The sequence below is a fragment of the Salmo salar genome, chromosome 10 (assembly GCF_965601325.2).
Source record: "Salmo salar chromosome 10, fSalSal1, whole genome shotgun sequence".
Taxonomy (NCBI): Eukaryota; Metazoa; Chordata; class Actinopteri; order Salmoniformes; family Salmonidae; genus Salmo; species Salmo salar.
This window is the reverse complement of record NC_138300.1, coordinates 46,131,016-46,157,927: the sequence shown is the minus strand read 5'-3', so window position 1 is coordinate 46,157,927 and position 26,912 is coordinate 46,131,016. Positions and strand designations below refer to the sequence as shown.

The window sequence follows — 26,912 nt, the reverse complement described above, 5'->3', positions numbered from 1 at the left end:
ATAGTGTGTTCTAAATGTGTGTACTGTTTCAGATTGTTCTACATGTTACAGCGTGTTCTAAATGTGTGTACTGTTACAGCGTGTTCTAAATGTGTGTACTGTTACAGCGTGTTCTAAATGTGTGTACTGTTACAGCATGTTCTAAATATGTGTACTGTTACAGCGTGTTCTAAATGTGTGTACTGTTACAGAATGTTCTAAATGTGTGTACTGTTACAGCATGTTCTAAATGTTACAGCGTGTTCTAAATGTGTGTACTGTTACAGAATGTTCTAAATGTTACAGCGTGTTCTAAATGTGTGTAATGTTACAGAATGTTGTAAATGTGTGTACTGTTACAGCGTGTCCTAATGTTTGTACTGTTACATTGTGTTCTAATGTGTGTACTGTCACAGCATGTTCTAAATGTGTGTACTGTTAAAGTGTGTTCTAAATGTGTGTGTACTGTTACAGCGTGTTCTAAATGTGTGTACTGTTTCAGCGTGTGCTAAATGTGTGTACTGTTACAGCGTGTCCTAATGTTTGTACTGTTACATTGTGTTCTAATGTGTGTACTGTGACAGCATGTTCTAAATGTGTGTACTGTTACAGCATGTTCTAAATGTGTGTACTGTGACAGCATGTTCTAAATGTGTGTATTGTTACAGCATGTTCTAAAGGTTACAGCACGTTCTAAATGTGTGTACTGTTACAGAATGTTCTAATTGTGTGTACTGTTACAGCATGTTCTAAATGTTACAGCGTGTTCTAAATGTGTGTAATGTTACAGAATGTTGTAAATGTGTGTACTGTTACAGCGTGTTCCAAATGTGTGCTGTTACAGCATGTTCTAAATGTGTGTACTGTTACAACATGTTCTAAATGTGTGTACTATTACAGTGTGTTCTAAATGTGTGTACTGTTACAGTGTGTTCTAAATGTGTGTACTGTTACAGCGTGTTCTAAATGTGTGTAGTGTTACAGCGTGTTCTAAATGTGTGTACTGTTACAGCATGTTGTATATGTGTTTACTGTTACAGTATGTTCTAAATGTTACAGCGTGTTCTAAATGTGTGTACTGTTACAGCGTGTTCTAAATGTGTGTACTGTTACAGCATGTTCTAAATGTGTGTGCTGTTACAGCGTGTTCTAAATGTGTGTACTGTTACAGCATGTTCTAAATGTGTGTGCTGTTACAGCGTGTTCTAAATGTGTGTACTGTTACATCATGTTGTAAATGTGTTTACTGTTACAGTATGTTCTAAATGTTACAGCGTGTTCTAAATGTGTGTGTACTGTTACAGCGTGTTCTAAATGTGTGTACTGTTACAACATGTTCTAAATGTGTGTACTATTACAGTGTGTGCTAAATGTGTGTACTGTTACAGCGTGTCCTACTGTCTGTACTGTTACATTGTGTTCTAAATGTGTGTACTGTTACAGTGTGTTCTAATATGTGTACTGTTACAGCGTGTTCTAAATGTGTGTACTGTTACAGTGTGTTCTAAATGTGTGTGCTGTTACAGCGTGTTCTAAATGTGTGTACTGTTACATCATGTTGTAAATGTGTTTACTGTTACAGTATGTTCTAAATGTTACAGCGTGTTCTAAATGTGTTTTCTGTTACAGTATATTCTAAATGTTACAGCGTCTTCTAAATGTGTGTACTGTTATAGTGTGTTCTAAATATGTGTGTACTGTTACAGCGTCTTCTAAATGTGTGTGTACTGTGTCTTTCCCAGAGGTCCATGTTGGGGAACGGTCTGGTTCTTCAGAATCTATTGCACATGCAGTTGGCCCAGCAGCAGCTCCTGCACATCAAAGACAAGCACATGAGCAATGTGAGGCAGTCCAACATGTGTGTGTGTGTTTGTCCTCAGGCCCCACAAGGAAAAATGTTTTTTTAGGCTTAGGGGCTAGGTTTAGAGTTGGGGTTAGAATTAGGGTTTGGAGTTAGGGTTAGGATTAATAAGAGTTAAGATTAGGTTTAGGGTTTTGGGTTAGGTTTAGGGTTAGGGGTTCGGGAAAATAGGATTTTGACTGGGAATCAATTGTTTTATCCCCACAAGGATAGTAAAACAAATGTGTGTGTGTGCTTGAGCCTGTGTGTGTTGTGTTTTCGGTTGGCTGCTTCTGTCAGTCATTCTTAATGAAATATAACAACATTAGGAAAGCTTTACTCTGCACAGCTAATGGGTTCTGTGCAGAAATGAATGATTGGGTAAAAAAATATTCTCACAATATTGAAACTTCTGTTCTCTTTATTGCCCGATTTGTCATGTGAGGTATAGCAATATAAATATTAATTACATTACTCTGGGTGTCTGCGTATTTTATGTAGTTTTAAAAGGACAGACTTGAGAGATAATGGGGTGTGTGTGTGTGTGTGTGTGTGTGTGTGTGTGTGTGTGTGTGTGTGTGTGTGTGTGTGTGTGTGTGTGTGTGTGTGTGTGTGTGTGTGTGTGTGTGTGTGTGTGTGTGTGTGTGTGTGTGTGCTCTGTTAGCTCCATCTATCCTGCTGTACATGTAGTACTGCTCTCAGTGTATGTGGAGTGGAGACACGCTAAGTTGAGTTGTGAGATCATTATCCATTTCTGCATTAGTCTCACAACCCTTTTCTTAGCCTTTCCTCTACTTCTCTCCTCCCACAATCCCTTTCTCTCTTGCTCTCTTCACTCTCAATTTATCACCTTTTGCCTCTCTTCTCACTATCATTCACCTCTTTTTCACCTCTTTTCTCCCTTTCTCCTCCCCTCTCCCTCTCTCTTTGTATTTCCTATCCTCTTCCTCCTCTCTTTCTTCCCCTCCCTAGGTATCTAGTCTGTTGGGTGACCCCTCTCGTCTACTCCTACAGAAAGTCCTTGGTCTCAGACCTCCAGCCACAATGGCCCTGGGAAAGGGTCTGCTGGGTGACTCCCCCACTGGTGAGTGCCCTGGGCTCGGTACGCATAGCCCTATAGCACCACCTAGCCTGCACGTTCGGCCTCTCTCTGTAACTGTTCTTCTCAGACAGACCAAACACATTTGCAATTCAAATCTTCCAAATGAGAATGTCACTATTTATGCAAATGTGTTGACATTTCTGTGGTTGCGATCCATTTATCTATGTTTGCTAGCATTGTTTTGTTTGCTGCAGGCCCGTAAGGGCTGAGGCTGCTCTGGGCTATGCAGGTCATTCATCACAGGGTTATTAACAGTTGGAATGAATGTAATCTGGGTATTCCAGGATGAAACAGAGAAACAGAGTAGTGTTCTGTGCTGTGCTGCAGTGCTACTGGTAAATAGATAATAATGTATGAGGTGTTCCCTTCAGAAATGTCATAACCTGAGTTAATGTAATCTTTACTTTCTCCTGGGTAGATAATGGTATTTTAGTTGTGCATATATGGCGCTGTATACTGTATTATAAACCGGGTGGTTCGAGCCCTGAATGCTGATTGGCTGAAAGACGTAGTATGAAAGACCACGGGTATGACAAAGTTACTTTTTACTGTTCGAATTACGTTGGTAGTAAAGAACAAGGAGGCTGTCACACTGTTAACACTCCCAATAGTTCTTTACTAGTAGTCTTTATTAGCCCAGCACCTATGTTTTAAAGGATGTGTGTATGACTGCAAACTTTTCTAATTACGTTGGTAACCAGTTTATAACAGCAGTAAGGCACCTCGGGAGTTTGTGGTATATGGCCAATATACCACGGCTAAGTGCAGTATCCAGAACAGCCCTTAGCCATGGTATAGTGGCCATATACCACATGTCCTCGGGCCTTATTGCTTAATTAACAGTGCTTGATAGTATAGTTAGGATGCACCTAATCTCTTTAAAGCCTATAGCTTGAGCACAGCATGTATACTATACTGTGTGCACTGCTAGCAGTAAGTAGGGGACTAGTCTGACTATAGTTTACTGTAGGCTAGCAGTAAGTAGGGGACCAGTCTGACTGTAGTTTACTGTAGGCTAGCAGTAAGTAGGGGACCAGCCTGACTGTAGTTTACTGTAGGCTAGCAGTAAGTGAGGGGACCAGTCTGACTGTAGTTTACTGTAGGCTAGCAGTAAGTGAGGTGACCAGTCTGACTGTAGTTTACTGTAGGCTAGCAGTAAGTAGGGGACCAGTCTGACTGTAGTTTACTGTAGGCTAGCAGTAAGTAGGGGACCAGTCTGACTGTAGTTTACTGTAGGCTAGCAGTAAGTAGGGGACCAGTCTGACTGTAGTTTACTGTAGGCTAGCAGTAAGTAGGGGACCAGTCTGACTGTAGTTTACTGTAGGCTACTAGTAAGTGAAGGGACCAGTCTGTGACTGTAGGCTAGCAGTAAGTAGGGGACCAGTCTGTGACTGTAGTTTACTGTAGAATAGCAGGAAGTAGGGAACCAGTCTGTGACTGTAGGCTAGCAGTAAGTGAGGGGACCCGTCTGACTGTAGTTTACTGTAGGCTAGCAGTAAGTAGAGGACCAGTCTGTGACTGCAGTTTACTGTAGGCTAGCAGTAAGTAGGGGACCAGTCTGACTGTAGTTTACTGTAGGCTAGCAGTAAGTAGGGGACCAGTCTGTGACTGTAGTTTACTGTAGGCTAGCAGTAAGTGAGGGGACCAGTCTGACTGTAGTTTACTGTAGGCTAGCAGTAAGTAGGGGACCCGTCTGACTGTAGTTTACTGTAGGCTAGCAGTAAGTAGGGGACCAGTCTGTGACTGCAGTTTACTGTAGGCTAGCAGTAAGTAGGGGACCAGTCTGACTGTAGTTTACTGTAGGCTAGCAGTAAGTAGGGGACCAGTCTGACTGTAGTTTACTGTAGGCTACTAGTAAGTGACGGGACCAGTCTGTGACTGTAGGCTAGCAGTAAGTAGGGGACCAGTCTGTGACTGTAGTTTACTGTAGGCTAGCAGTAAGTGAGGGGAACAGTGTGTGACTGTAGTTTACTGTAGGCTAGCAGTAAGTGAGTGGACCAGTCTGTGACTGTAGTTTACTGTAGGCTAGCAGTAAGTAGGGGACCAGTCTGACTGTAGTTTACTGTAGGCTAGCAGTAAGTGAGGGGACCAGTCTGTGACTGTAGATTACTGTAGGCTTGCAGTAAGTAGGGGACCAGTCTGTGACAGTAGTTTACTGTAGGCTAGCAGTAAGTAAGGAGACCAGTCTGACTGCAGTTTACTGTAGGCTAGCAGTAAGTGAGGGGACCAGTCTGTGAATGTAGGCTAGCAGTAAGTAGGGGACCAGTCTGTGACTGTAGTTTACTGTAGGCTAGCAGTAAGTGAGGGGACCAGTCTGTGACTGTAGTTTACTGTAGGCTAGCAGTAAGTGAGGGGACCAGTCTGTGACTGTAATTTACTGTAGGCTAGCAGTAAGTGAGGGGACCAGTCTGTGACTGTAGTTTACTGTAGGCTAGCAGTAAGTAGGGGACCAGTCTGACTGTAGTTTACTGTAGGCTAGCAGTAAGTGAGGGGACCAGTCTGTGACTGTAGATTACTGTAGGATTGCAGTAAGTAGGGGACCAGTCTGTGACAGTAGTTTACTGTAGGCTAGCAGTAAGTAAGGAGACCAGTCTGACTGCAGTTTACTGTAGGCTAGCAGTAAGTGAGGGGACCAGTCTGTGAATGTAGGCTAGCAGTAAGTAGGGGACCAGTCTGTGACTGTAGTTTACTGTAGGCTAGCAGTAAGTGATGGGACCAGTCTGTGACTGTAGTTTACTGTAGGCTAGCAGTAAGTAGGGGACCAGTCTGTGACTGTAGTTTACTGTAGATTAGCAGTAAGTAGGGGACCAGTCTGTGACTGCAGTTTACTGTAGGCTAGCAGTAAGTAGGGGACCAGTCTGACTCTAGTGTACTGTAGGCTACTAGTACGTGAGGGGACCAGTCTGTGACTGTAGGCTAGCAGTAAGTAGGGGACCAGTCTGTGACTGTAGTTTACTGTAGGCTAGCAGTAAGTGAGGGGACCAGTCTGTGACTGTAGTTTACTGTAGGCTAGCAGTAAGTGAGGGGACCAGTCTGTGACTGTAGTTTACTGTAGGCTAGCAGTAAGTGAGGGGACCAGTCTGTGACTGTAGTTTACTGTAGGCTAGCAGTAAGTGAGGGGACCAGTCTGTGACTGTAGTTTACTGTAGGCTTGCAGTAAGTAGGGGATCAGTCTGTGACTGTAGTTTACTGTAGGCTAGCAGTAAGTAGGGGACCAGTCTGACTGTAGTTTACGTTAGGCTAGCAGTAAGTAGGGGACCAGTCTGTGACTGTAGTTTACTGTAAGCTAGCAGTAAGTAGGGGACCAGTCTGACTGTAGTTTACTGTAGGCTAGCAGTAAGTAGGGGACCAGTCTGTGACTGTAGTTTACTGTAGGCTAGCAGTAAGTAGGGGACCAGTCTGACTGTAGTTTACTGTAGGCTAGCAGTAAGTGAGGGGACCAGTGTGTGACTGTAGTTTACTGTAGAATAGCAGGAAGTAGGGTACCAGTCTGTGACCGTAGGCTAGCAGTAATTGAGGGGACCAGTCTGACTGTAGTTTACTGTAGGCTTGCAGTAAGTAGGGGACCAGTCTGTGACTGTAGATTACTGTAGGCTAGCAGTAAGTGAGGGGACCAGTCTGACTGTAGTTTACTGTAGGCTAGCAGTAAGTAGGGGACCCATCTGACTGTAGTTTACTGTAGGCTAGCAGTAAGTAGGGGACCAGTCTGTGACTGCAGTTTACTGTAGGCTAGCAGTAAGTAGGGGACCAGTCTGACTGTAGTTTACTGTAGGCTAGCAGTAAGTGAGGGGACCCGTCTGACTGTAGTTTACTGTAGGCTAGCAGTAAGTAGAGGACCAGTCTGTGACTGCAGTTTACTGTAGGCTTGCAGTAAGTAGGGGACCAGTCTGTGACAGTAGTTTACTGTAGGCTAGCAGTAAGTAAGGAGACCAGTCTGACTGCAGTTTACTGTAGGCTAGCAGTAAGTGAGGGGACCAGTCTGTGAATGTAGGCTAGCAGTAAGTAGGGGACCAGTCTGTGACTGTAGTTTACTGTAGGCTAGCAGTAAGTGAGGGGACCAGTCTGTGACTGTAGTTTACTGTAGGCTAGCAGTAAGTGAGGGGACCAGTCTGTGACTGTAATTTACTGTAGGCTAGCAGTAAGTGAGGGGACCAGTCTGTGACTGTAGATTACTGTAGGCTTGCAGTAAGTAGGGGACCAGTCTGTGACAGTAGTTTACTGTAGGCTAGCAGTAAGTAAGGAGACCAGTCTGACTGCAGTTTACTGTAGGCTAGCAGTAAGTGAGGGGACCAGTCTGTGAATGTAGGCTAGCAGTAAGTAGGGGACCAGTCTGTGACTGTAGTTTACTGTAGGCTAGCAGTAAGTGAGGGGACCAGTCTGTGACTGTAGTTTACTGTAGGCTAGCAGTAAGTGAGGGGACCAGTCTGTGACTGTAGTTTACTGTAGGCTAGCAGTAAGTGAGGGGACCAGTCTGTGACTGTAGTTTACTGTAGGCTAGCAGTAAGTGAGGGGACCAGTCTGTGACTGTAGTTTACTGTAGGCTAGCAGTAAGTAGGGGACCAGTCTGACTGTAGTTTACTGTAGGCTAGCAGTAAGTGAGGGGACCAGTCTGTGACTGTAGATTACTGTAGGATTGCAGTAAGTAGGGGACCAGTCTGTGACAGTAGTTTACTGTAGGCTAGCAGTAAGTAAGGAGACCAGTCTGACCGCAGTTTACTGTAGGCTAGCAGTAAGTGAGGGGACCAGTCTGTGAATGTAGGCTAGCAGTAAGTAGGGGACCAGTCTGTGACTGTAGTTTACTGTAGGCTAGCAGTAAGTGATGGGACCAGTCTGTGACTGTAGTTTACTGTAGGCTAGCAGTAAGTGAGGGGACCAGTCTGTGACTGTAGTTTACTGTAGGCTAGCAGTAAGTGAGGGGACCAGTCTGTGACTGTAGTTTACTGTAGGCTAGCAGTAAGTGAGGGGACCAGTCTGTGACTGTAGTTTACTGTAGGCTAGCAGTAAGTAGGGGACCAGTCTGTGACTGTAGTTTACTGTAGGCTAGCAGTAAGTAGGGGACCAGTCTGTGACTGTAGTTTACTGTAGGCTAGCAGTAAGTAGAGGACCAGTCTGACTGTAGTTTACTGTAGGCTAGCAGTAAGTAGGGGACCAGTCTGTGACTGCAGTTTACTGTAGGCTAGCAGTAAGTAGGGGACCAGTCTGACTGTAGTTTACTGTAGGCTACTAGTACGTGAGGGGACCAGTCTGTGACTGTAGGCTAGCAGTAAGTAGGGGACCAGTCTGTGACTGTAGTTTACTGTAGGCTAGCAGTAAGTGAGGGGACCAGTCTGTGACTGTAGTTTACTGTAGGCTAGCAGTAAGTGAGGGGACCAGTCTGTGACTGTAGTTTACTGTAGGCTTGCAGTAAGTAGGGGATCAGTCTGTGACTGTAGTTTACTGTAGGCTAGCAGTAAGTAGGGGACCAGTCTGACTGTAGTTTACGTTAGGCTAGCAGTAAGTAGGGGACCAGTCTGTGACTGTAGTTTACTGTAAGCTAGCAGTAAGTAGGGGACCAGTCTGACTGTAGTTTACTGTAGGCTAGCAGTAAGTAGGGGACCAGTCTGTGACTGTAGTTTACTGTAGGCTAGCAGTAAGTAGGGGACCAGTCTGACTGTAGTTTACTGTAGGCTAGCAGTAAGTGAGGGGACCAGTCTGTGACTGTAGTTTACTGTAGAATAGCAGGAAGTAGGGTACCAGTCTGTGACCGTAGGCTAGCAGTAATTGAGGGGACCAGTCTGACTGTAGTTTACTGTAGGCTTGCAGTAAGTAGGGGACCAGTCTGTGACTGTAGATTACTGTAGGCTAGCAGTAAGTGAGGGGACCAGTCTGACTGTAGTTTACTGTAGGCTAGCAGTAAGTAGGGGACCCATCTGACTGTAGTTTACTGTAGGCTAGCAGTAAGTAGGGGACCAGTCTGTGACTGCAGTTTACTGTAGGCTAGCAGTAAGTAGGGGACCAGTCTGACTGAAGTTTACTGTAGGCTAGCAGTAAGTGAGGGGACCAGTCTGTGACTGTAGTTTACTGTAGGCTTGCAGTAAGTAGGGGACCAGTCTGTGACTGTAGTTTACTGTAGGCTAGCAGTAAGTAGGGGACCAGTCTGACTGTAGTTTACTGTAGGCTAGCAGTAAGTGAGGGGACCAGTCTGTGACTGTAGATTACTGTAGGCTTGCAGTAAGTAGGGGACCAGTCTGTGACTGTAGTTTACTGTAAGCTAGCAGTAAGTAGAGGACCAGTCTGACTGTAGTTTACTGTAGGCTAGCAGTAAGTAGGGGACCAGTCTGTGACTGCAGTTTACTGTAGGCTAGCAGTAAGTAGGGGACCAGTCTGACTGTAGTTTACTGTAGGCTAGCAGTAAGTAGGGGACCAGTCTGACTGTAGTTTACTGTAGGCTACTAGTAAGTGAGGGGACCAGTCTGTGACTGTAGGCTAGCAGTAAGTAGGGGACCAGTCTGTGACTGTAGTTTACTGTAGGCTAGCAGTAAGTGAGGGGACCAGTCTGTGACTGTAGTTTACTGTAGGCTAGCAGTAAGTGAGGGGACCAGTCTGTGACTGTAGTTTACTGTAGGCTAGCAGTAAGTGAGGGGACCAGTCTGTGACTGTAGTTTACTGTAGGCTAGCAGTAAGTGAGGGGACCAGTCTGTGACTGTAGTTTACTGTAGGCTTGCAGTAAGTAGGGGACCAGTCTGTGACTGTAGTTTACTGTAGGCTAGCGGTAAGTAGGGGACCAGTCTGACTGTAGTTTACTGTAGGTTAGCAGTAAGTAGGGGACCAGTCTGTGACTGTAGTTTACTGTAGGCTAGCAGTAAGTGAGGGGACCAGTCTGACTGTAGTTTACTGTAGGCTAGCAGTAATTGAGGGGACCAGTCTGTGACTGTAGTTTACTGTAGAATAGCAGGAAGTAGGGGACCAGTCTGTGACTGTAGGCTAGCAGTAATTGAGGGGACCAGTCTGACTGTAGTTTACTGTAGGCTAGCCGTAAGTAGGGGACCCGTCTGACTGTAGTTTACTGTAGGCTAGCAGTAAGTAGAGGACCAGTCTGTGACTGCAGTTTACTGTAGTCTAGCAGTAGGTAGGGGACCAGTCTGACTGTAGTTTACTGTAGGCTAGCAGTAAGTAAGGGACCAGTCTGTGACTGTAGTTTACTGTAGGCTAGCAGTAAGTAGGGGACCCGTCTGACTGTAGTTTACTGTAGGCTAGCAGTAAGTAGGGGACCAGTTTGTGACTGCAGTTTACTGTAGGCTAGCAGTAAGTAGGGGACCAGTCTGACTGTAGTTTACTGTAGGCTAGCAGTAAGTAGGGGACCAGTCTGACTGTAGTTTACTGTAGGCTACTAGTAAGTGAGGGGACCAGTCTGTGACTGTAGGCTAGCAGTAAGTAGGGGACTAGTCTGTGACTGTAGTTTACTGTAGGCTAGCAGTAAGTGAGGGGACCAGTCTGTGACTGTAGTTTACTGTAGGCTAGCAGTAAGTGAGGGGACCAGTCTGTGACTGTAGATTACTGTAGGCTTGCAGTAAGTAGGGGACCAGTCTGTGACTGTAGTTTACTGTAAGCTAGCAGTAAGTAGAGGACCAGTCTGACTGTAGTTTACTGTAGGCTAGCAGTAAGTAGGGGACCAGTCTGTGACTGCAGTTTACTATAGGCTAGCAGTAAGTAGGGGACCAGTCTGACTGTAGTTTACTGTAGGCTAGCAGTAAGTAGGGGACCAGTCTGACTGTAGTTTACTGTAGGCTACTAGTAAGTGAGGGGACCAGTCTGTGACTGTAGGCTAGCAGTAAGTAGGGGACCAGTCTGTGACTGTAGTTTACTGTAGGCTAGCAGTAAGTGAGGGGACCAGTATGTGACTGTAGTTTACTGTAGGCTAGCAGTAAGTGAGGGGACCAGTCTGTGACTGTAGTTTACTGTAGGCTAGCAGTAAGTGAGGGGACCATTCTGTGACTGTAGTTTACTGTAGGCTGGCAGTAAGTGAGGGGACCAGTCTGTGACTGTAGTTTACTGTAGGCTTGCAGTAAGTAGGGGACCAGTCTGTGACTGTAGTTTACTGTAGGCTAGCGGTAAGTAGGGGACCAGTCTGACTGTAGTTTACTGTAGGCTAGCAGTAAGTAGGGGACCAGTCTGTGACTGTAGTTTACTGTAGGCTAGCAGTAAGTAGGGGACCAGTCTGACTGTAGTTTACTGTAGGCTAGCAGTAATTGAGGGGACCAGTCTGTGACTGTAGTTTACTGTAGAATAGCAGGAAGTAGGGGACCAGTCTGTGACTGTAGGCTAGCAGTAATTGAGGGGACCAGTCTGACTGTAGTTTACTGTAGGCTAGCCGTAAGTAGGGGACCCGTCTGACTGTAGTTTACTGTAGGCTAGCAGTAAGTAGAGGACCAGTCTGTGACTGCAGTTTACTGTAGTCTAGCAGTAGGTAGGGGACCAGTCTGACTGTAGTTTACTGTAGGCTAGCAGTAAGTAGGGGACCAGTCTGTGACTGTAGTTTACTGTAGGCTAGCAGTAAGTAGGGGACCCGTCTGACTGTAGTTTACTGTAGGCTAGCAGTAAGTAGGGGACCAGTCTGTGACTGTAGTTTACTGTAGGCTAGCAGTAAGTGAGGGGACCAGTCTGTGACTGTAGTTTACTGTAGGCTAGCAGTAAGTAGGGGACCAGTCTGACTGTAGTTTACTGTAGGCTAGCAGTAAGTGAGGGGACCAGTCTGTGACTGTAGATTACTGTAGGATTGCAGTAAGTAGGGGACCAGTCTGTGACAGTAGTTTACTGTAGGCTAGCAGTAAGTAAGGAGACCAGTCTGACCGCAGTTTACTGTAGGCTAGCAGTAAGTGAGGGGACCAGTCTGTGAATGTAGGCTAGCAGTAAGTAGGGGACCAGTCTGTGACTGTAGTTTACTGTAGGCTAGCAGTAAGTGATGGGACCAGTCTGTGACTGTAGTTTACTGTAGGCTAGCAGTAAGTGAGGGGACCAGTCTGTGACTGTAGTTTACTGTAGGCTAGCAGTAAGTGAGGGGACCAGTCTGTGACTGTAGTTTACTGTAGGCTAGCAGTAAGTGAGGGGACCAGTCTGTGACTGTAGTTTACTGTAGGCTAGCAGTAAGTAGGGGACCAGTCTGTGACTGTAGTTTACTGTAGGCTAGCAGTAAGTAGGGGACCAGTCTGTGACTGTAGTTTACTGTAGGCTAGCAGTAAGTAGAGGACCAGTCTGACTGTAGTTTACTGTAGGCTAGCAGTAAGTAGGGGACCAGTCTGTGACTGCAGTTTACTGTAGGCTAGCAGTAAGTAGGGGACCAGTCTGACTGTAGTTTACTGTAGGCTACTAGTACGTGAGGGGACCAGTCTGTGACTGTAGGCTAGCAGTAAGTAGGGGACCAGTCTGTGACTGTAGTTTACTGTAGGCTAGCAGTAAGTGAGGGGACCAGTCTGTGACTGTAGTTTACTGTAGGCTAGCAGTAAGTGAGGGGACCAGTCTGTGACTGTAGTTTACTGTAGGCTTGCAGTAAGTAGGGGATCAGTCTGTGACTGTAGTTTACTGTAGGCTAGCAGTAAGTAGGGGACCAGTCTGACTGTAGTTTACGTTAGGCTAGCAGTAAGTAGGGGACCAGTCTGTGACTGTAGTTTACTGTAAGCTAGCAGTAAGTAGGGGACCAGTCTGACTGTAGTTTACTGTAGGCTAGCAGTAAGTAGGGGACCAGTCTGTGACTGTAGTTTACTGTAGGCTAGCAGTAAGTAGGGGACCAGTCTGACTGTAGTTTACTGTAGGCTAGCAGTAAGTGAGGGGACCAGTCTGTGACTGTAGTTTACTGTAGAATAGCAGGAAGTAGGGTACCAGTCTGTGACCGTAGGCTAGCAGTAATTGAGGGGACCAGTCTGACTGTAGTTTACTGTAGGCTTGCAGTAAGTAGGGGACCAGTCTGTGACTGTAGATTACTGTAGGCTAGCAGTAAGTGAGGGGACCAGTCTGACTGTAGTTTACTGTAGGCTAGCAGTAAGTAGGGGACCCATCTGACTGTAGTTTACTGTAGGCTAGCAGTAAGTAGGGGACCAGTCTGTGACTGCAGTTTACTGTAGGCTAGCAGTAAGTAGGGGACCAGTCTGACTGAAGTTTACTGTAGGCTAGCAGTAAGTAGGGGACCAGTCTGTGACTGTAGTTTACTGTAGGCTAGCAGTAAGTGATGGGACCAGTCTGTGACTGTAGTTTACTGTAGGCTAGCAGTAAGTGAGGGGACCAGTCTGTGACTGTAGTTTACTGTAGGCTAGCAGTAAGTGAGGGGACCAGTCTGTGACTGTAGTTTACTGTAGGCTAGCAGTAAGTGAGGGGACCAGTCTGTGACTGTAGTTTACTGTAGGCTAGCAGTAAGTAGGGGACCAGTCTGTGACTGTAGTTTACTGTAGGCTAGCAGTAAGTAGGGGACCAGTCTGTGACTGTAGTTTACTGTAGGCTAGCAGTAAGTAGAGGACCAGTCTGACTGTAGTTTACTGTAGGCTAGCAGTAAGTAGGGGACCAGTCTGTGACTGCAGTTTACTGTAGGCTAGCAGTAAGTAGGGGACCAGTCTGACTGTAGTTTACTGTAGGCTACTAGTACGTGAGGGGACCAGTCTGTGACTGTAGGCTAGCAGTAAGTAGGGGACCAGTCTGTGACTGTAGTTTACTGTAGGCTAGCAGTAAGTGAGGGGACCAGTCTGTGACTGTAGTTTACTGTAGGCTAGCAGTAAGTGAGGGGACCAGTCTGTGACTGTAGTTTACTGTAGGCTTGCAGTAAGTAGGGGATCAGTCTGTGACTGTAGTTTACTGTAGGCTAGCAGTAAGTAGGGGACCAGTCTGACTGTAGTTTACGTTAGGCTAGCAGTAAGTAGGGGACCAGTCTGTGACTGTAGTTTACTGTAAGCTAGCAGTAAGTAGGGGACCAGTCTGACTGTAGTTTACTGTAGGCTAGCAGTAAGTAGGGGACCAGTCTGTGACTGTAGTTTACTGTAGGCTAGCAGTAAGTAGGGGACCAGTCTGACTGTAGTTTACTGTAGGCTAGCAGTAAGTGAGGGGACCAGTCTGTGACTGTAGTTTACTGTAGAATAGCAGGAAGTAGGGTACCAGTCTGTGACCGTAGGCTAGCAGTAATTGAGGGGACCAGTCTGACTGTAGTTTACTGTAGGCTTGCAGTAAGTAGGGGACCAGTCTGTGACTGTAGATTACTGTAGGCTAGCAGTAAGTGAGGGGACCAGTCTGACTGTAGTTTACTGTAGGCTAGCAGTAAGTAGGGGACCCATCTGACTGTAGTTTACTGTAGGCTAGCAGTAAGTAGGGGACCAGTCTGTGACTGCAGTTTACTGTAGGCTAGCAGTAAGTAGGGGACCAGTCTGACTGAAGTTTACTGTAGGCTAGCAGTAAGTGAGGGGACCAGTCTGTGACTGTAGTTTACTGTAGGCTTGCAGTAAGTAGGGGACCAGTCTGTGACTGTAGTTTACTGTAGGCTAGCAGTAAGTAGGGGACCAGTCTGACTGTAGTTTACGTTAGGCTAGCAGTAAGTAGGGGACCAGTCTGTGACTGTAGTTTACTGTAGGCTAGCAGTAAGTAGGGGACCAGTCTGACTGTAGTTTACTGTAGGCTAGCAGTAAGTGAGGGGACCAGTCTGTGACTGTAGATTACTGTAGGCTTGCAGTAAGTAGGGGACCAGTCTGTGACTGTAGTTTACTGTAAGCTAGCAGTAAGTAGAGGACCAGTCTGACTGTAGTTTACTGTAGGCTAGCAGTAAGTAGGGGACCAGTCTGTGACTGCAGTTTACTGTAGGCTAGCAGTAAGTAGGGGACCAGTCTGACTGTAGTTTACTGTAGGCTAGCAGTAAGTAGGGGACCAGTCTGACTGTAGTTTACTGTAGGCTACTAGTAAGTGAGGGGACCAGTCTGTGACTGTAGGCTAGCAGTAAGTAGGGGACCAGTCTGTGACTGTAGTTTACTGTAGGCTAGCAGTAAGTGAGGGGACCAGTCTGTGACTGTAGTTTACTGTAGGCTAGCAGTAAGTGAGGGGACCAGTCTGTGACTGTAGTTTACTGTAGGCTAGCAGTAAGTGAGGGGACCAGTCTGTGACTGTAGTTTACTGTAGGCTAGCAGTAAGTGAGGGGACCAGTCTGTGACTGTAGTTTACTGTAGGCTTGCAGTAAGTAGGGGACCAGTCTGTGACTGTAGTTTACTGTAGGCTAGCGGTAAGTAGGGGACCAGTCTGACTGTAGTTTACTGTAGGTTAGCAGTAAGTAGGGGACCAGTCTGTGACTGTAGTTTACTGTAGGCTAGCAGTAAGTGAGGGGACCAGTCTGACTGTAGTTTACTGTAGGCTAGCAGTAATTGAGGGGACCAGTCTGTGACTGTAGTTTACTGTAGAATAGCAGGAAGTAGGGGACCAGTCTGTGACTGTAGGCTAGCAGTAATTGAGGGGACCAGTCTGACTGTAGTTTACTGTAGGCTAGCCGTAAGTAGGGGACCCGTCTGACTGTAGTTTACTGTAGGCTAGCAGTAAGTAGAGGACCAGTCTGTGACTGCAGTTTACTGTAGTCTAGCAGTAGGTAGGGGACCAGTCTGGTCTGTGACTGCAGTTTACTGTAGTCTAGCAGTAGGTAGGGGACCAGTCTGTGACTGTAGTTTACTGTAGGCTAGCAGTAAGTAGGGGACCCGTCTCACTGTAGTTTACTGTAGGCTAGCAGTAAGTAGGGGACCAGTTTGTGACTGCAGTTTACTGTAGGCTAGCAGTAAGTAGGGGACCAGTCTGACTGTAGTTTACTGTAGGCTAGCAGTAAGTAGGGGACCAGTCTGACTGTAGTTTACTGTAGGCTACTAGTAAGTGAGGGGACCAGTCTGTGACTGTAGGCTAGCAGTAAGTAGGGGACCAGTCTGTGACTGTAGTTTACTGTAGGCTAGCAGTAAGTGAGGGGACCAGTCTGTGACTGTAGTTTACTGTAGGCTTGCAGTAAGTGAGGGGACCAGTCTGTGACTGTAGTTTACTGTAGGCTAGCAGTAAGTGAGGGGACCAGTCTGTGACTGTAGATTACTGTAGGCTTGCAGTAAGTAGGGGACCAGTCTGTGACTGTAGTTTACTCTAAGCTAGCAGTAAGTAGAGGACCAGTCTGACTGTAGTTTACTGTAGGCTAGCAGTAAGTAGGGGACCAGTCTGTGACTGCAGTTTACTATAGGCTAGCAGTAAGTAGGGGACCAGTCTGACTGTAGTTTACTGTAGGCTAGCAGTAAGTAGGGGACCAGTCTGACTGTAGTTTACTGTAGGCTACTAGTAAGTGAGGGGACCAGTCTGTGACTGTAGGCTAGCAGTAAGTAGGGGACCAGTCTGTGACTGTAGTTTACTGTAGGCTAGCAGTAAGTGAGGGGACCAGTATGTGACTGTAGTTTACTGTAGGCTAGCAGTAAGTGAGGGGACCAGTCTGTGACTGTAGTTTACTGTAGGCTAGCAGTAAGTGAGGGGACCATTCTGTGACTGTAGTTTACTGTAGGCTGGCAGTAAGTGAGGGGACCAGTCTGTGACTGTAGTTTACTGTAGGCTTGCAGTAAGTAGGGGACCAGTCTGTGACTGTAGTTTACTGTAGGCTAGCGGTAAGTAGGGGACCAGTCTGACTGTAGTTTACTGTAGGCTAGCAGTAAGTAGGGGACCAGTCTGTGACTGTAGTTTACTGTAGGCTAGCAGTAAGTAGGGGACCAGTCTGACTGTAGTTTACTGTAGGCTAGCAGTAATTGAGGGGACCAGTCTGTGACTGTAGTTTACTGTAGAATAGCAGGAAGTAGGGGACCAGTCTGTGACTGTAGGCTAGCAGTAATTGAGGGGACCAGTCTGACTGTAGTTTACTGTAGGCTAGCCGTAAGTAGGGGACCCGTCTGACTGTAGTTTACTGTAGGCTAGCAGTAAGTAGAGGACCAGTCTGTGACTGCAGTTTACTGTAGTCTAGCAGTAGGTAGGGGACCAGTCTGACTGTAGTTTACTGTAGGCTAGCAGTAAGTAGGGGACCAGTCTGTGACTGTAGTTTACTGTAGGCTAGCAGTAAGTAGGGGACCCGTCTGACTGTAGTTTACTGTAGGCTAGCAGTAAGTAGGGGACCAGTCTGTGACTGCAGTTTACTGTAGGCTAGCAGTAAGTAGGGGACCAGTCTGACTGTTGTTTACTGTAGGCTACTAGTAAGTGAGGGGACCAGTCTGTGACTGTAGGCTAGCAGTAAGTAGGGGACCAGTCTGTGACTGTAGTTTACTGTAGGCTAGCAGTAAGTGAGGGGACCAGTCTGTGACTGTAGTTTACTGTAGGCTAGCAGTAAGTGAGGGGACCAGTCTGTGACTGTAGTTTACTGTAGGCTAGCAGGAAGTAGGGGACCAGTCTGTGACTGCAGTTTACTGTAGGCTAGCAGTAAGTAGGGGACCAGTCTGACTGTAGTTTACTGTAGGCTAGCAGTAAGTAGGGGACCAGTCTGTGACTGTAGTTTACTGTAGGCTAGCAGTAAGTAGAGGACCAGTCTGACTGTAGTTTACTGTAGGCTAGCAGTAAGTAGGGGACCAGTCTGTGACTGCAGTTTACTGTAGGCTAGCAGTAAATAGGGGACCAGTCTGTGACTGTAGTTTACTGTTGGCTAGCAGTAAGTAGGGGACCAGTCTGACTGTAGTTTACTGTAGGCTAGCAGTAAGTGAGGGGACCAGTCTGTGACTGTAGATTACTGTAGGCTTGCAGTAAGTGGGGGACCAGTCTGTGACTGTAGTTTACTGTAGGCTAGCAGTAAGTGAGGGGACCAGTCTGACTGTAGTTTACTGTAGGCTAGCAGTAAGTGAGGGGACCAGTCTGTGAATGTAGGCTAGCAGTAAGTGAGGGGACCAGTGTGTGACTGTAGTTTACTGTAGGCTAGCAGTAAGTGAGGGGACCAGTCTGTGACTGTAGTTTACTGTAGGCTAGCAGTAAGTGAGGGGACCAGTGTGTGACTGTAGTTTACTGTAGGCTAGCAGTAAGTGAGGGGACCAGTCTGTGACTGTAGTTTACTGTAGGCTAGCAGTAAGTAGGGGACCAGTCTGACTGTAGTTTACTGTAGGCCAGCAGTAAGTGAGGGGACCAGTCTGTGACTGTAGATTACTGTAGGCTTGCAGTAAGTAGGGGACCAGTCTGTGACAGTAGTTTACTGTAGGCTAGCAGTAAGTAAGGAGACCAGTCTGACTGCAGTTTACTGTAGGCTAGCAGTAAGTGAGGGGACCAGTCTGTGAATGTAGGCTAGCAGTAAGTAGGGGACCAGTCTGTGACTGTAGTTTACTGTAGGCTAGCAGTAAGTGATGGGACCAGTCTGTGACTGTAGTTTACTGTAGGCTAGCAGTAAGTGAGGGGACCAGTCTGACTGTAGTTTACTGTAGGCTTGCAGTAAGTGAGGGGACCAGTCTGTGACTGTAGTTTACTGTAGGCTAGCAGTAAGTGAGGGGACCAGTCTGTGACTGTAGTTTACTGTAGGCTAGCAGTAAGTAGGGGACCAGTCTGTGACTGTAGTTTACTGTAGGCTAGCAGTAAATAGGGGACCAGTCTGTGACTGTAGTTTACTGTAGGCTAGCAGTAAGTAGAGGACCAGTCTGACTGTAGTTTACTGTAGGCTAGCAGTAAGTAGGGGACCAGTCTGTGACTGCAGTTTACTGTAGGCTAGCAGTAAGTAGGGGACCAGTCTGACTGTAGTTTACTGTAGGCTACTAGTACGTGAGGGGACCAGTCTGTGACTGTAGGCTAGCAGTAAGTAGGGAACCAGTCTGTGACTGTAGTTTACTGTAGGCTAGCAGTAAGTGAGGGGACCAGTCTGTGACTGTAGTTTACTGTAGGCTAGCAGTAAGTGAGGGGACCAGTCTGTGACTGTAGTTTACTGTAGGCTAGCAGTAAGTGAGGGGACCAGTCTGTGACTGTAGTTTACTGTAGGCTTGCAGTAAGTAGGGGATCAGTCTGTGACTGTAGTTTACTGTAGGCTAGCAGTAAATAGGGGACCAGTCTGACTGTAGTTTACGTTAGGCTAGCAGTAAGTAGGGGACCAGTCTGTGACTGTAGTTTACTGTAGGCTAGCAGTAAGTAGGGGACCAGTCTGACTGTAGTTTACTGTAGGCTAGCAGTAAGTGAGGGGACCAGTCTGTGACTGTAGATTACTGTAGGCTTGCAGTAAGTAGGGGACCAGTCTGTGACTGTAGTTTACTGTAAGCTAGCAGTAAGTAGGGGACCAGTCTGACTGTAGTTTACTGTAGGCTAGCAGTAAGTAGGGGACCAGTCTGTGACTGTAGTTTACTGTAGGCTAGCAGTAAGTAGGGGACCAGTCTGACTGTAGTTTACTGTAGGCTAGCAGTAAGTGAGGGGACCAGTCTGTGACTGTAGTTTACTGTAGAATAGCAGGAAGTAGGGGACCAGTCTGTGACTGTAGGCTAGCAGTAATTGAGGGGACCAGTCTGACTGTAGTTTACTGTAGGCTTGCAGTAAGTAGGGGACCAGTCTGTGACTGTAGATTACTGTAGGCTAGCAGTAAGTGAGGGGACCAGTCTGACTGTAGTTTACTGTAGGCTAGCAGTAAGTAGGGGACCCATCTGACTGTAGTTTACTGTAGGCTAGCAGTAAGTGAGGGGACCAGTCTGTGACTGTAGTTTACTGTAGGCTAGCAGTAAGTAGGGGACCAGTCTGACTGTAGTTTACTGTAGGCCAGCAGTAAGTGAGGGGACCAGTCTGTGACTGTAGATTACTGTAGGCTTGCAGTAAGTAGGGGACCAGTCTGTGACAGTAGTTTACTGTAGGCTAGCAGTAAGTAAGGAGACCAGTCTGACTGCAGTTTACTGTAGGCTAGCAGTAAGTGAGGGGACCAGTCTGTGAATGTAGGCTAGCAGTAAGTAGGGGACCAGTCTGTGACTGTAGTTTACTGTAGGCTAGCAGTAAGTGATGGGACCAGTCTGTGACTGTAGTTTACTGTAGGCTAGCAGTAAGTGAGGGGACCAGTCTGTGACTGTAGTTTACTGTAGGCTAGCAGTAAGTGAGGGGACCAGTCTGTGACTGTAGTTTACTGTAGGCTAGCAGTAAGTGAGGGGACTAGTCTGTGACTGTAGTTTACTGTAGGCTAGCAGTAAGTAGGGGACCAGTCTGTGACTGTAGTTTACTGTAGGCTAGCAGTAAGTAGGGGACCAGTCTGTGACTGCAGTTTACTGTAGGCTAGCAGTATGTAGGGGACCAGTCTGTGACTGCAGTTTACTGTAGGCTAGCAGTAAGTAGGGGACCAGTCTGACTGTAGTTTACTGTAGGCTACTAGTACGTGAGGGGACCAGTCTTTGACTGTAGGCTAGCAGTAAGTAGGGGACCAGTCTGTGACTGTAGTTTACTGTAGGCTAGCAGTAAGTGAGGGGACCAGTCTGTGACTGTAGTTTACTGTAGGCTAGCAGTAAGTGAGGGGACCAGTCTGTGACTGTAGTTTACTGTAGGCTAGCAGTAAGTGAGGGGACCAGTCTGTGACTGTAGTTTACTGTAGGCTAGCAGTAAGTGAGGGGACCAGTCTGTGACTGTAGTTTACTGTAGGCTTGCAGTAAGTAGGGGATCAGTCTGTGACTGTAGTTTACTGTAGGCTAGCAGTAAATAGGGGACCAGTCTGACTGTAGTTTACGTTAGGCTAGCAGTAAGTAGGGGACCAGTCTGTGACTGTAGTTTACTGTAGGCTAGCAGTAAGTAGGGGACCAGTCTGACTGTAGTTTACTGTAGGCTAGCAGTAAGTGAGGGGACCAGTCTGTGACTGTAGATTACTGTAGGCTTGCAGTAAGTAGGGGACCAGTCTGTGACTGTAGTTTACTGTAAGCTAGCAGTAAGTAGGGGACCAGTCTGACTGTAGTTTACTGTAGGCTAGCAGTAAGTAGGGGACCAGTCTGTGACTGTAGTTTACTGTAGGCTAGCAGTAAGTAGGGGACCAGTCTGACTGTAGTTTACTGTAGGCTAGCAGTAAGTGAGGGGACCAGTCTGTGACTGTAGTTTACTGTAGAATAGCAGGAAGTAGGGGACCAGTCTGTTACTGTAGGCTAGCAGTAATTGAGGGGACCAGTCTGACTGTAGTTTACTGTAGGCTTGCAGTAAGTAGGGGACCAGTCTGTGACTGTAGATTACTGTAGGCTAGCAGTAAGTGAGGGGACCAGTCTGACTGTAGTTTACTGTAGGCTAGCAGTAAGTAGGGGACCCATCTGACTGTAGTTTACTGTAGGCTAGCAGTAAGTAGGGGACCAGTCTGTGACTGCTGTTTACTGTAGGCTAGCAGTAAGTAGGGGACCAGTCTGACTGTAGTTTACTGTAGGCTAGCAGTAAGTGAGGGGACCAGTCTGTGACTGTAGTTTACTGTAGGCTTGCTGTAAGTAGGGGACCAGTCTGTGACTGTAGATTACTGTAGGCTAGCAGTAAGTGAGGGGACCAGTCTGACTGTAGTTTACTGTAGGCTAGCAGTAAGTAGGGGACCCATCTGACTGTAGTTTACTGTAGGCTAGCAGTAAGTAGGGGACCAGTCTGTGACTGCAGTTTACTGTAGGCTAGCAGTAAGTAGGGGACCAGTCTGACTGTAGTTTACTGTAGGCTAGCAGTAAGTAGGGGACCAGTCTGACTGTAGTTTACTGTAGGCTACTAGTAAGTGACGGGACCAGTCTGTGACTGTAGGCTAGCAGTAAGTAGGGGACCAGTCTGTGACTGTAGTTTACTGTAGGCTAGCAGTAAGTAGGGGACCAGTCTGTGACTGTAGTTTACTGTAGGCTAGCAGTAAGTAGAGGACCAGTCTGACTGTAGTTTACTGTAGGCTAGCAGTAAGTAGGGGACCAGTCTGTGACTGCAGTTTACTGTAGGCTAGCAGTAAGTAGGGGACCAGTCTGACTGTAGTTTACTGTAGGCTAGCAGTAAGTAGGGGACCAGTCTGACTGTAGTTTACTGTAGGCTACTAGTAAGTGAGGGGACCAGTCTGTGACTGTAGGCTAGCAGTAAGTAGGGGACCAGTCTGTGACTGTAGGTTACTGTAGGCTAGCAGTAAGTGAGGGGACCAGTCTGTGACTGTAGTTTACTGTCGGCTAGCAGTAAGTGAGGGGACAAGTCTGTGACTGTAGTTTACTGTAGGCTAGCAGTAAGTGAGGGGACCAGTCTGTGACTGTAGTTTACTGTAGGCTTGCAGTAAGTAGGGGACCAGTCTGTGACTGTAGTTTACTGTAGGCTAGCAGTAAGTAGGGGACCAGTCTGACTGTAGTTTACTGTAGGCTAGTAGTAAGTGAGGGGAAAAGTCTGTGACTGTAGATTACTGTAGGCTTGCAGTAAGTGGGGGACCAGTCTGTGACTGTAGTTTACTGTAGGCTAGCAGTAAGTGAGGGGACCAGTGTGACTGTAGTTTACTGTAGGCTAGCAGTAAGTGAGGGGACCAGTCTGTGAATGTAGGCTAGCAGTAAGTGAAGGGACCAGTGTGTGACTGTAGTTTACTGTAGGCTAGCAGTAAGTGAGGGGACCAGTCTGTGACTGTAGTTTACTGTAGGCTAGCAGTAAGTGAGGGGACCAGTGTGTGACTGTAGTTTACTGTAGGCTAGCAGTAAGTGAGGGGACCAGTCTGTGACTGTAGTTTACTGTAGGCTAGCAGTAAGTAGGGGACCAGTCTGACTGTAGTTTACTGTAGGCTAGCAGTAAGTGAGGGGACCTGTCTGTGACTGTAGATTACTGTAGGCTTGCAGTAAGTAGGGGACCAGTCTGTGACAGTAGTTTACTGTAGGCTAGCAGTAAGTAAGGAGACCAGTCTGACTGCAGTTTACTGTAGGCTAGCAGTAAGTGAGGGGACCAGTCTGTGAATGTAGGCTAGCAGTAAGTAGGGGACCAGTCTGTGACTGTAGTTTACTGTAGGCTAGCAGTAAGTGAGGGGACCAGTCTGTGACTGTAGTTTACTGTAGGCTAGCAGTAAGTGAGGGGACCAGTCTGTGACTGTAGTTTACTGTAGGCTAGCAGTAAGTGAGGGGACCAGTCTGTGACTGTAGTTTACTGTAGGCTAGCAGTAAGTGAGGGGACCAGTCTGTGACTGTAGTTTACTGTAGGCTAGCAGTAAGTAGGGGACCAGTCTGTGACTGTAGTTTAATGTAGGCTAGCAGTAAGTAGGGGACCAGTCTGTGACTGTAGTTTACTGTAGGCTAGCAGTAAGTAGAGGACCAGTCTGACTGTAGTTTACTGTAGGCTAGCAGTAAGTAGGGGACCAGTCTGTGACTGCAGTTTACTGTAGGCTAGCAGTAAGTAGGGGACCAGTCTGACTGTTGTTTACTGTAGGCTACTAGTAAGTGAGGGGACCAGTCTGTGACTGTAGGCTAGCAGTAAGTAGGGGACCAGTCTGTGACTGTAGTTTACTGCAGGCTAGCAGTAAGTGAGGGGACCAGTCTGTGACTGTAGTTTACTGTAGGCTAGCAGTAAGTGAGGGGACCAGTCTGTGACTGTAGTTTACTGTAGGCTAGCAGTAAGTGATGGGACCAGTCTGTGACTGTAGTTTACTGTAGGCTAGCAGTAAGTGAGGGGACCAGTCTGTGACTGTAGTTTACTGTAGGCTAGCAGTAAGTGAGGGGACCAGTCTGTGAATGTAGGCTAGCAGTAAGTAGGGGACCAGTCTGTGACTGTAGTTTACTGTAGGCTAGCAGTAAGTGATGGGACCAGTCTGTGACTGTAGTTTACTGTAGGCTAGCAGTAAGTGAGGGGACCAGTCTGTGACTGTAGTTTACTGTAGGCTAGCAGTAAGTGAGGGGACCAGTCTGTGACTGTAGTTTACTGTAGGCTAGCAGTAAGTGAGGGGACTAGTCTGTGACTGTAGTTTACTGTAGGCTAGCAGTAAGTAGGGGACCAGTCTGTGACTGTAGTTTACTGTAGGCTAGCAGTAAGTAGGGGACCAGTCTGTGACTGCAGTTTACTGTAGGCTAGCAGTATGTAGGGGACCAGTCTGTGACTGCAGTTTACTGTAGGCTAGCAGTAAGTAGGGGACCAGTCTGACTGTAGTTTACTGTAGGCTACTAGTACGTGAGGGGACCAGTCTTTGACTGTAGGCTAGCAGTAAGTAGGGGACCAGTCTGTGACTGTAGTTTACTGTAGGCTAGCAGTAAGTGAGGGGACCAGTCTGTGACTGTAGTTTACTGTAGGCTTGCAGTAAGTAGGGGATCAGTCTGTGACTGTAGTTTACTGTAGGCTAGCAGTAAATAGGGGACCAGTCTGACTGTAGTTTACGTTAGGCTAGCAGTAAGTAGGGGACCAGTCTGTGACTGTAGTTTACTGTAGGCTAGCAGTAAGTAGGGGACCAGTCTGACTGTAGTTTACTGTAGGCTAGCAGTAAGTGAGGGGACCAGTCTGTGACTGTAGATTACTGTAGGCTTGCAGTAAGTAGGGGACCAGTCTGTGACTGTAGTTTACTGTAAGCTAGCAGTAAGTAGGGGACCAGTCTGACTGTAGTTTACTGTAGGCTAGCAGTAAGTAGGGGACCAGTCTGTGACTGTAGTTTACTGTAGGCTAGCAGTAAGTAGGGGACCAGTCTGACTGTAGTTTACTGTAGGCTAGCAGTAAGTGAGGGGACCAGTCTGTGACTGTAGTTTACTGTAGAATAGCAGGAAGTAGGGGACCAGTCTGTTACTGTAGGCTAGCAGTAATTGAGGGGACCAGTCTGACTGTAGTTTACTGTAGGCTTGCAGTAAGTAGGGGACCAGTCTGTGACTGTAGATTACTGTAGGCTAGCAGTAAGTGAGGGGACCAGTCTGACTGTAGTTTACTGTAGGCTAGCAGTAAGTAGGGGACCCATCTGACTGTAGTTTACTGTAGGCTAGCAGTAAGTAGGGGACCAGTCTGTGACTGCTGTTTACTGTAGGCTAGCAGTAAGTAGGGGACCAGTCTGACTGTAGTTTACTGTAGGCTAGCAGTAAGTGAGGGGACCAGTCTGTGACTGTAGTTTACTGTAGGCTTGCTGTAAGTAGGGGACCAGTCTGTGACTGTAGATTACTGTAGGCTAGCAGTAAGTGAGGGGACCAGTCTGACTGTAGTTTACTGTAGGCTAGCAGTAAGTAGGGGACCCATCTGACTGTAGTTTACTGTAGGCTAGCAGTAAGTAGGGGACCAGTCTGTGACTGCAGTTTACTGTAGGCTAGCAGTAAGTAGGGGACCAGTCTGACTGTAGTTTACTGTAGGCTAGCAGTAAGTAGGGGACCAGTCTGACTGTAGTTTACTGTAGGCTACTAGTAAGTGACGGGACCAGTCTGTGACTGTAGGCTAGCAGTAAGTAGGGGACCAGTGTGTGACTGTAGTTTACTGTAGGCTAGCAGTAAGTAGGGGACCAGTCTGTGACTGTAGTTTACTGTAGGCTAGCAGTAAGTAGAGGACCAGTCTGACTGTAGTTTACTGTAGGCTAGCAGTAAGTAGGGGACCAGTCTGTGACTGCAGTTTACTGTAGGCTAGCAGTAAGTAGGGGACCAGTCTGACTGTAGTTTACTGTAGGCTAGCAGTAAGTAGGGGACCAGTCTGACTGTAGTTTACTGTAGGCTACTAGTAAGTGAGGGGACCAGTCTGTGACTGTAGGCTAGCAGTAAGTAGGGGACCAGTCTGTGACTGTAGGTTACTGTAGGCTAGCAGTAAGTGAGGGGACCAGTCTGTGACTGTAGTTTACTGTCGGCTAGCAGTAAGTGAGGGGACAAGTCTGTGACTGTAGTTTACTGTAGGCTAGCAGTAAGTGAGGGGACCAGTCTGTGACTGTAGTTTACTGTAGGCTTGCAGTAAGTAGGGGACCAGTCTGTGACTGTAGTTTACTGTAGGCTAGCAGTAAGTAGGGGACCAGTCTGACTGTAGTTTACTGTAGGCTAGTAGTAAGTGAGGGGAAAAGTCTGTGACTGTAGATTACTGTAGGCTTGCAGTAAGTGGGGGACCAGTCTGTGACTGTAGTTTACTGTAGGCTAGCAGTAAGTGAGGGGACCAGTGTGACTGTAGTTTACTGTAGGCTAGCAGTAAGTGAGGGGACCAGTCTGTGAATGTAGGCTAGCAGTAAGTGAAGGGACCAGTGTGTGACTGTAGTTTACTGTAGGCTAGCAGTAAGTGAGGGGACCAGTCTGTGACTGTAGTTTACTGTAGGCTAGCAGTAAGTGAGGGGACCAGTGTGTGACTGTAGTTTACTGTAGGCTAGCAGTAAGTGAGGGGACCAGTCTGTGACTGTAGTTTACTGTAGGCTAGCAGTAAGTAGGGGACCAGTCTGACTGTAGTTTACTGTAGGCTAGCAGTAAGTGAGGGGACCTGTCTGTGACTGTAGATTACTGTAGGCTTGCAGTAAGTAGGGGACCAGTCTGTGACAGTAGTTTACTGTAGGCTAGCAGTAAGTAAGGAGACCAGTCTGACTGCAGTTTACTGTAGGCTAGCAGTAAGTGAGGGGACCAGTCTGTGAATGTAGGCTAGCAGTAAGTAGGGGACCAGTCTGTGACTGTAGTTTACTGTAGGCTAGCAGTAAGTGAGGGGACCAGTCTGTGACTGTAGTTTACTGTAGGCTAGCAGTAAGTGAGGGGACCAGTCTGTGACTGTAGTTTACTGTAGGCTAGCAGTAAGTGAGGGGACCAGTCTGTGACTGTAGTTTACTGTAGGCTAGCAGTAAGTGAGGGGACCAGTCTGTGACTGTAGTTTACTGTAGGCTAGCAGTAAGTAGGGGACCAGTCTGTGACTGTAGTTTACTGTAGGCTAGCAGTAAGTAGGGGACCAGTCTGACTGTAGTTTACTGTAGGCTAGTAGTAAGTGAGGGGAAAAGTCTGTGACTGTAGATTACTGTAGGCTTGCAGTAAGTGGGGGACCAGTCTGTGACTGTAGTTTACTGTAGGCTAGCAGTAAGTGAGGGGACCAGTGTGACTGTAGTTTACTGTAGGCTAGCAGTAAGTGAGGGGACCAGTCTGTGAATGTAGGCTAGCAGTAAGTGAAGGGACCAGTGTGTGACTGTAGTTTACTGTAGGCTAGCAG

The 26,912-nt window shown here is 47.1% G+C and overlaps 1 protein-coding gene across 2 annotated transcripts in view; it reads left to right on the top strand.

The window, feature by feature from the left end:
- Positions 1 to 26,912, top strand: part of raver2 (ribonucleoprotein, PTB-binding 2) — a 230,687-nt gene that overhangs the window by 115,090 nt on the left and 88,685 nt on the right. For both annotated transcript variants that reach the window (XM_014123424.3, XM_014123423.3), the window contains exons 7-8: positions 1,722 to 1,820; positions 2,792 to 2,903. In XM_014123424.3, the coding sequence (XP_013978899.3) occupies positions 1,722 to 1,820; positions 2,792 to 2,903 (211 nt within the window). The remainder of the gene's footprint in view (positions 1 to 1,721; positions 1,821 to 2,791; positions 2,904 to 26,912) is intronic.